An 8,825-nucleotide genomic window follows, 5' to 3' on the forward strand; every position below is an offset into this window, starting at 1 on the left:
TCACTTGGAAATAGTTTTGTGCTTCAGGGGCCCATAAATTAATTGCCCATCATTATCTCTCTCTCTCATGAATATTCCTCATGCCTCCAAATTAAACACTCTTCAGACCCTCTTCCAAGGCACTAGCTTTTAATTTTAACATTCAGAAGGGAAATCCATCTGGACTTATATTGGTATATAGTGGATATCCTATTGATTCATCTAACATTTGTTAAAATGACGGTTTTTCCCAGGACCCTGAAATTGTTAGTTTGCTTTTCTTATCAGGCAGGTGGCTATCTATCTATCATCTATCTATCTATCATCTATCTATCTATCTATCTATCTATCTATCTATCATCTATCTATCTATCTATCTATCTATCTATCTATCTATCTATCATCTATCTATCTAATCTATTTCTGGGCTAACTGTTTAATTATTTGTTTGGCTATCTTTGTGCCAATATCACACTCTCTTACTCCTGATAGCTCTGTAATATGTTTTGAAATCTGGCAGCCAATATAAGCCATCCAGGTCCTCTTTAAGATTGCTTTATTCAATTCCCACATGAAGCTTTACAGGTTTTACATGTTTTACATTGACTTCTCTCTCTCTCTTTTTTAAAGATTTATTTAAAGATTTTATTTATTTATTCATGAGACACACACGCACACACACACACACACACACACACACACACACACAGGCAGAGACACAGAGGGAGAAGCAGGCTTCATGCAGGGAACCCAATATGGGACTCAATCCTGGGACTCCAGGGTTACACCCTGAGCCTAAGGCAGATGCTCAACTACTGAGCCACCCAGGCATCCCTACAAATGACTTCTTAAAAAAAAAAAAGAGGGAGAAACTGCTGGGAATTTGACTGGGATTGCTTTAACTTTGGGGTAGGGTTGACATCCTTACAGTATTAAATTTTCCAATCAATAGCTACATTTGTGTATTTTATTTAGGTTCCAATTTTGTATATTTCAGTGTAAAGAGTATATAATCTTTGTTAGACTTATTCTTAGATACTATTTTTGTCTGATACTGTTTTGAATGTGTACTTTTTGTTTTGTTTTCTGTTTGTTGTCATAGCTAATTTGTGTATTGGCTATGTTTTGGGTCATAACGCTAAATTCATGTATTCTAGTATTTTACTTTTGGGTTTTCTAAATCCTCATATGTTTGCAAAATGACAGTTTTACTTTTTCTTTGCAATCCTCCTGCTTGCTATTTTTTTCCAGATTTACTGTACTGAAATGAGCCTCCAGTGTTGTGTTGAAGAGAAATGGTGATAGTAGAAATTTTTGCCTTTTATTTTGTCTTTTATTAAAGGAACAGTCTTTATTATTTAACCATTGATTACCATGACTGCTATAGGTCTTTTTGAAATATGCTTTATCAGATGAAGGAAATTCCCTCCTATTTTAACTTGCTAAGATTTTAAAAGGGGTGTTTACTTCGGTCAAATGCTTTTTCTGTTTCCTTTGAGATGATCACATGGATTCATTGTTATTCTGTAAATGTAGCAAGTCACATTAGTTTTCAAATATTACATTCCACTTGTTTGTGATCACTTACCATTTTTATATATTCATGGCATTTGATTTGCTGATGATTTTAAAAGAATTCTTCTAAAAAAGATTTATTTTAGAAAGAGAAAGAGAGTGTATGAGCAGGGGAAGGGGCCGAGGGAGAGAAAGCCTGAGATCATGACCTGAGCCAAAATCAAGAGTTGGCTGCTTAAGGAACCGAGCCACTCACATACTCTGTTAAGAACTTTTATATCCATGTTCATGACAGAAATTGATTTATTTTCTTTTCTGGTAATGGAATTTCTTCCCTCATTCTTTTATTTTTAATCTGTGTATTGTCTGTATAATTGAAGTGGGGTTTTCATAGGTATCGTATAATTGGCCAGGACTTTTTATTCAAACTCACAATTTTTGCCTTTTAATTGGGTGTTAATTTATTTGCACTTAGTTTTATCATTGATATGATTGGATTTAAATCTACCATCTTGTTATTTGTTTTCTATACAATTTATCTGTTCTTTGTTCCATGTTTTCTTGTTTTAATGCTTTATATTGGATTATTTCTTACTGTTTCTTCTCTTCTTTTGATTATTAATTATAGCTTTTTGTTTTTTATTTTAGTTGTTGCTTTAAGTTAAGTATACATCAAGTTATCACAGAATGCCTTAAAGTGATATACCATTTCATATATAGTATAACAATCTTGTAAGAGCTTGCTTATTTATTTACCTGTGTAATTATCATTTCTGGAACTGTTTATTTCTTTGTGTGGAACCAGATTTTCATCTACTGTCATTTTCTTTCTGCTGAAAAAGAATTCCTCTAATATTTTTTGTAGTTCAGGGTTCCTGGTAATGAATAATTTCAGCTTTTATAGGTCTGAAAACATATTTTTTTTCCTCTTTAGTTTTTGAAAGATATTTTCACTAAATATAGAATTCTAAGTTGACAAAATTTTTTTGGTTCTTTAAAGACATTGCTGTATCCTCACTTGAATCACTTTTGACAAAAAAAATCTGCTGTTATACTTAGCATTTTTCCTTTGTGTGTAATTTGTCTGTTTTCCTATGTCTTTTAAGATGTTCTTTTTATCATTGATTTTGAGCCGTTTGATCATGATGTGCCTTCGTGTAGTTTTTCTTCAGGTTTCTTGTGTTTGGGAGATCTTTCTGATTTTACCTTAATTATTGCTTTCCTTTTACTTTTTTGATTAGTTCTTTTTTCAGATGTCATTTATTCATTGCTTTTTATTCTTCTTTTCATTCATATGTAATATATTTTATTACATGTAATACATTAAATGTGTTAAATGTAATATATAATATACATATATGTATATATATTTGACTATAGATTTCTTTTTATGTACTCTTACTATTCTATAGGGTTGCTTATGTTTTATATTATATCAGTTCAAAATATTTGCCGGGGCAGCCTGGGTAGTTTAGCAGTGGTTTAGCACTGCCTTCAGTGGTTTAGCACCGCCTTCAGCCCAGGGTGTGATCCTGGAGACCTGGGATCGAGTCCCATGTCAGGCTTCCTGCATGCAGCCTGCTTCTCCCTCTGCCTGTGTCTCTGCCTCTCTCTCTCTCTCACGCTGTCTCTGTGTCTCTCATGAATAAATAAAATCTTTAAAAAAATAAAAAAACCCAAAATATTTGCCAATTTACATTTTGATTTTTTCTGTTACTTATAGTTAGATATATATTATTTAATATGTGTGATGTGCATATTTTCAGATACATTATTATTATTGTTTCATGGTTTAATTCCACTGTGGTCAGAGCACATATTCTGAATAATTTCAATATTTTGAAATTTGTTAAGACTTTTTTATGTTTCAGCATTTAGTTGGTTTTGATCATGTTTTATATACACTTGAAAAGAATATTCATACTATTGTTATTGGGTATAATGTTCTGTACATGTCATTTGAGCAAGATTTGTTAATTACATCGTTCTAATGTTTCATATCAGGGTGGGTCTTATTTTTATCAGATATTCTGTCATATTTTAGGAAAGGCATGTTGAAATCTAACTTTGTGGATTTATTTCTTGTTTTGTGTTGATTTTTTGCATTATTTTAATAGAAGTTACAATATTGGTATATTTTCTAATTCATCATTATAATCACTTCATCATTATAAAATGTCCTTCATTACTTCTGGTAATGCTTCTAGCTTTAATAAGAATAGCTACTGACATTCTCCTGGTTAGTATTTTCATGATATATTTTTCCATTTTTTTGTTTTCAATCAGAGTGTTTATACTTAAAATGTGTCTTTTTGGTAAGCAACATGAATATATTCAATCTGATAGTCTTAGTCTTTTACTTGGAATACTCGGTCTATTTACATAAATGCAACTGCATATTGCTTTATAGCTACCATCTTATTATTTGTATATTACTTCACACATTTTAATTTCCTTCTTCAGCTTTTTTTGTCTTATTTTGGATTAATGAAATTTTTATGCAGTCTTTTTTAGTGTTATTTCAGTGATAATCCCAGAATAAAAACTGATATTCTTGACTTACTACAGTCTACTTAAATATACTGTTTGGAGTGTTCAGGATTCCTTATAGTTGTTTTCCTATAAGTGACATATTTTTCCCTTTGTGAAAATATTTCTAAAAATTAATATAAATTAATGATGAAATAAATCATCATAAAGTACTCATTTTAAAAACTATTTTTCTATAATGCAGCTAATTTGTAAGATGAAGTCATTCCATAAGTCTGTTACTGTTTGTCTTTCTATAGAGTCCTTTAGTTACATCTTACAAGTCTCTGAGTGATATTCCTTTCCGTTAGAAGTGATACATCTCAGTTTAGGTAACTCTTGGACACCTCAAAAGAAACTATGAGCTAATCACTACTCTATCACTTCCTTTGAGTATAAATGCAAAAATCTCTCTTTTTACGTTAGGAAAGTGTGTGTGCATCTGCAGGGAGGCAGGAACCCATGGGAGCAGGATGCCCCAAGCAACTCTTCATGTTTCCAGCCACAGGAGAGTGGTGGCTGTTATAGGGACAACATCTTCATAAAGCTGTCCAGAGCCAAAGTCACAACACTCTTTCCTGTTCCACCAAAGCCATAAGGAGAGGGCTAGTGAGAGTTGGAGAAGCTACACATTACCTGACAGCAGCTGGATGGTCAAATTGCCATCTGGAGCAGACTTTTTCTGTAAGTATTTTTGATAGCAGTACATTGGAAAGCCAAGCATAAGTGATACTTTGAGTTTGGTCTTCAATTTAGTTCACTGTTTGTTTAGAAGAATGGTATCATATCCTCAGATGTTAGTTTGTGAAGACCCTGCCACACAAAAAAGTGATACATACCTTGTTCTTGACCTTAATGAGCTTTGGTCCTCCTAGGATAAGTGGCTAAGAACTATAGATCCAGGCAGAGAGATAAAACCATGAAAAGGGAACCTATAGAATTCCTCTGTAGGAGGAAGATAACTGTCAAATTAGGAGACCAGAAATTGGCCAGAATTGTGCTCATATAAATAAAGATAATGGGAGAAGCAGCCTGTGATGTTGAGGCTGAACAGAGCTGAGGCTATGGCTGGCTTAACTGAGGTAGCAGTCTTGGATTAGGGTTCATCTAAGTTAGTGGTTAGGTCAGCTATGACAAGTCAGTGTAGCTTTATCATTCTCAAAATATTGTTCCTGAAAAAGAAGTATTGGCATTACCTGGAAACTTGTTAGGAAGGGAAATTCTTGGCTCCTTATCCCCCCAAACTATAAGATTAGTAACTCTGGAGGTTGGTATCAGCAATCTGCATTTCAACTGGCTCTCTAGGTGATCCCATACACACCTATAATTGAGATCCACTGGTCCAGATAAAGGAAAATCCTGATGAGAAGCCCACATTATATATTCAAGAAAAACAAATAAACAGCTCTAATCCTTGATTGGGATATTTGTGTGTATGTGTGTATGTATGCTTGGGGGCATCCTAACAACATGCCCCCAAATCCATCTGTGAGAGATGGTTTTTCTCCAGAGGAGGGGGAAAACAGCAGAGGAGCATGCCTAGAGGAGAATACAGCAGAACGTGGCAACTGCTTCCCATGAGGGCCTGGGATGATTAAGAAGATACATGAAGAGAACTGAAGCTCCAGTGTGTGCAGCATCCGGTCCTGGGGCATATTTCAGTATTCCTTTAGTTATTCTTATTCTAGAAGCTTCATTTCCTTATTTTTTTCTCAACCCAGGAGACAGTGGTTTTTATTTCATTATTTTAAGTTACTTACCAAACCTAGATGCAAGTAACATGCAGGACATGTATCTTTTGTATTTATTATTTTCATCCCTAGGTTTTATCACTAAATTTTTTCCCCATTCTGCTTTGTTCAACTTTATACTGAGTGTTAAACAAGACTGCTGGTGGTTCACAGTACAGCAAGATATGGAGATGCTAAATTAAAAGAGTCAAGGGTATTTTAATGCTTCAATAATCTGTTAATCTCATATATCTGACTTGTACTTATTGAGTGCCTATGATGTCAGCAGGTGCATGAAGTGCTTTCCTCTGTGCTATAATAAAAAGATGAAATTCCATTGCTGACAGATGGAGCACTGACTTTTTTGGAATACAAGCAGGAAATATCATTTGTATAGGAGAGTTTTATTAATGTTTTAACAACAGCCTGCTCAGGATATTTAAGGATCATAAAGAAACAATGGAAAGAAGAGGCATGTAACTATGGATACAGGAAAAATAACAAGAAAAAATATTCCTAAGAACTGTAACTTCTTGTCTAGATAGAATGGGAGAGGCAGAAGTTAGTTATCTGAAGGCAAGAGAGTTGATTCTAGGAGTAGGATATCACATATAAAAACACAGAAGTGAGACAAAGTGCAAAGAATGTTCTATTGGTGGCTGAGTCTATGTGTAGAGTATATATTTGTGAATGGAATTATTCTTTATTCATAGTTATGAATGCTAAGGACATTGTTTTAACAAAGAATAACTTGTATAATTTAAATTGTAGACAGATTTTATGTCATTCGAACTGTGGAGAACCTTGACGGCCTAGAACAGAGGCAGTACATCAGTTAGAAGTTACTAATGAAACAGTCAAACCGCGAATTCATGTCTTTTCTTTCAGCCAGTTTCAGGCCCACCTGCCAGTCATGGTACTATTTCTCAACAACACAGGCACCCAAGTGACTGAATTCCTGATGATCTGCTTCCCAGGATTGCAGGACACACAGCATTGGCTCTCTGTAGTCCTGGCTCCCCTTCTGGTTTTGGCCCTTGGGGCTAACTTTGTGTTGTTACTCACCATCCAGCAGGAGACATCTCTGCATGAACCCATGTACTACCTGCTTGCCATCCTTTCCATGCTGGACATCATCCTTTGCCTCACTGTCATTCCTAAGGTTAGACCCCCCCTCTAGATTCACTTCCAGGTACTCAGTCATCTATCTCTGAATAGTATTGTTTTGTTGCTGTAAATCCTCCTACCTCTGAAGGCAAATTCTTAACGAGTTGCCCACACTACCACACTGGGTCTATCACAGCTCCCACATATGTCCCTTTCATTCTCAGTGTCCACTTCTTGAAAAGTTTCATTCTTCCCAACTGACAGGCCCTCTTTCAATGTCTCAGTCAATGAAATGCCAAGTTTTCACTTTGTTTTTACTTCTAGGGAGAGATTCTTCTTGACTCAGAATGATCCCACCTTTACATCCAAGAAGTCTAGAATTTACTTACTAAAATGTAACTGGATGTATATTTACATCATATGCTGAGATAGGAGTCATATTTGGAAGAGGTTTCTTTTGTGTATAAAGAGATTGGAGGGTATCCAAATATAAGTATTATACTTACTGAGTTCTGATATTCTTGTGATACATTTAGGTGGGCAGATGTGTTCAGCCGGAATTTGGCTAAGAAATCTGAGGTTGATCAAGAGAAGACAGGCTAGAAATAAGCTTTTTTAAACAAAAGACATTATCTATAGATAGAGACAAAAGTGTATAAATCTGGCTTTAATTGGGATACACATAGAAGGTACTTGAAATTAGGATACTGCTATGATTTGGGGATATAGATGGTTGAAAAAGACATTGGGAGTTTCCCCAAAGTTAGGTACCCTAGAGTGGAAATGGATGCAGTTTTTGAGAATAATGATTCTGGCAGGTCCTGCTCATCTTCTGGTTCAACATGAAGACCATCAGCTTTGCAGGCTGCTTTCTGCAGATGTTCATCATGAATACATTCCTTCCCATGGAGTCCTCCACCTTCCTGGTCATGGCCTATGACCGCTATGTGGCCATTTGTTATCCTCTCCGCTACCCATCCATCATCACTGAAAAGTTTGTCTCTTATGCAGCTGTCTTCATTGTCTTCCGCAATTTGCTGGCCACACTACCCACACCAGTTCTGGCTGCCAGGCTCAACTACTGTGCCAGCAATGTGGTGGAAAACTGTATCTGTGCCAACATTTCTGTAGCAAAGCTCTCCTGTGGGAATATCCACCTAAACAAGCTCTACCAGTTTGTGAGTGTTTGGTGTCTACTGGGTTCTGACCTGGTGCTCATCTTGCTATCCTACTGCTTCATCTTGAGGGCTGTTATGCGTCTGCAGTCAGGAGGTGCAGCCACCAAAGCCCTGAGTACTTGTGGTTCCCATCTCATTCTTATACTTTTCTTCTATACATTGCTACTAGTCTTCATCTTTACAAACAAGGCAAGAAAGAAGGTGCCCTTAGAGGTACCCATTCTTCTTAATGTTTTACACCACCTCATTCCACCAGCTCTGAATCCCATTGTTTATGGAGTACGAACCCAGGAAATCAAACAAGGGATTATCAAGCTACTCAAGTACCAGTTCTGAGAGATATGAGTCAAAGACCAGGGATTATGGAAGTTTGTTTTAGTGTTGGTTTCATTTGAATGCCACAAGGAACATATTTGACATCCATGATGCTATCCTCATCTTGAACTTAAACCTTCTCTAGCCACTATCACAATATTTACCCTCACTAACTCCTCTTCAAATCTTCATTAAACACACATTTGGTCATCCATTGCTTTTTAATTTTAACCCCTTGCCATCATGATCCTTCAATTACTCATTAAATGATTATTTAATACCTTCCACATCCTTCTCAGTGTTTAAATTCTGAGTGCCTATCACATTTAATTCATAGGGCAAAGATGAGACACTTTATATAGAACATGGGAAATATGGGTATGGTTAGGGGAGCCAATGAAAGGAGTAATGGCTTGGATTAAGATGTTGAGTAAAAATTAAAGTTATGGGTCACAATATTAGGTGATAGTCC

At 35.7% G+C, this 8,825-nt stretch overlaps 1 protein-coding gene across 1 annotated transcript; it reads left to right on the forward strand.

Annotated features, from left to right (window-relative positions):
- The first annotated feature begins 6,666 nt into the window (after positions 1-6,666).
- On the forward strand, positions 6,667-8,374 carry LOC121476505 (olfactory receptor 56A1-like). The gene is made up of 2 exons (XM_041730570.1): positions 6,667-6,915; positions 7,679-8,374. Exons 1-2 carry the CDS (start codon positions 6,667-6,669, stop codon positions 8,372-8,374), a joined length of 945 nt encoding a protein of 314 aa, XP_041586504.1.
- The last annotated feature ends 451 nt before the right edge of the window (positions 8,375-8,825 follow it).

Source organism: Vulpes lagopus, chromosome 15 (assembly GCF_018345385.1).
Source record: "Vulpes lagopus strain Blue_001 chromosome 15, ASM1834538v1, whole genome shotgun sequence".
NCBI classification, from domain to species: domain Eukaryota; kingdom Metazoa; phylum Chordata; class Mammalia; order Carnivora; family Canidae; genus Vulpes; species Vulpes lagopus.

Bases quoted from the DNA above. Each gene is read 5' to 3' on its own strand.
- LOC121476505 (XM_041730570.1), top strand. From the start codon at position 6,667: ATGGTACTATTTCTCAACAACACAGGCACCCAAGTGACTGAATTCCTG. The intron at 6,916-7,678 runs GTTAGACCCCCC...TGATTCTGGCAG, and splicing joins GCCTCACTGTCATTCCTAAG to GTCCTGCTCATCTTCTGGTT.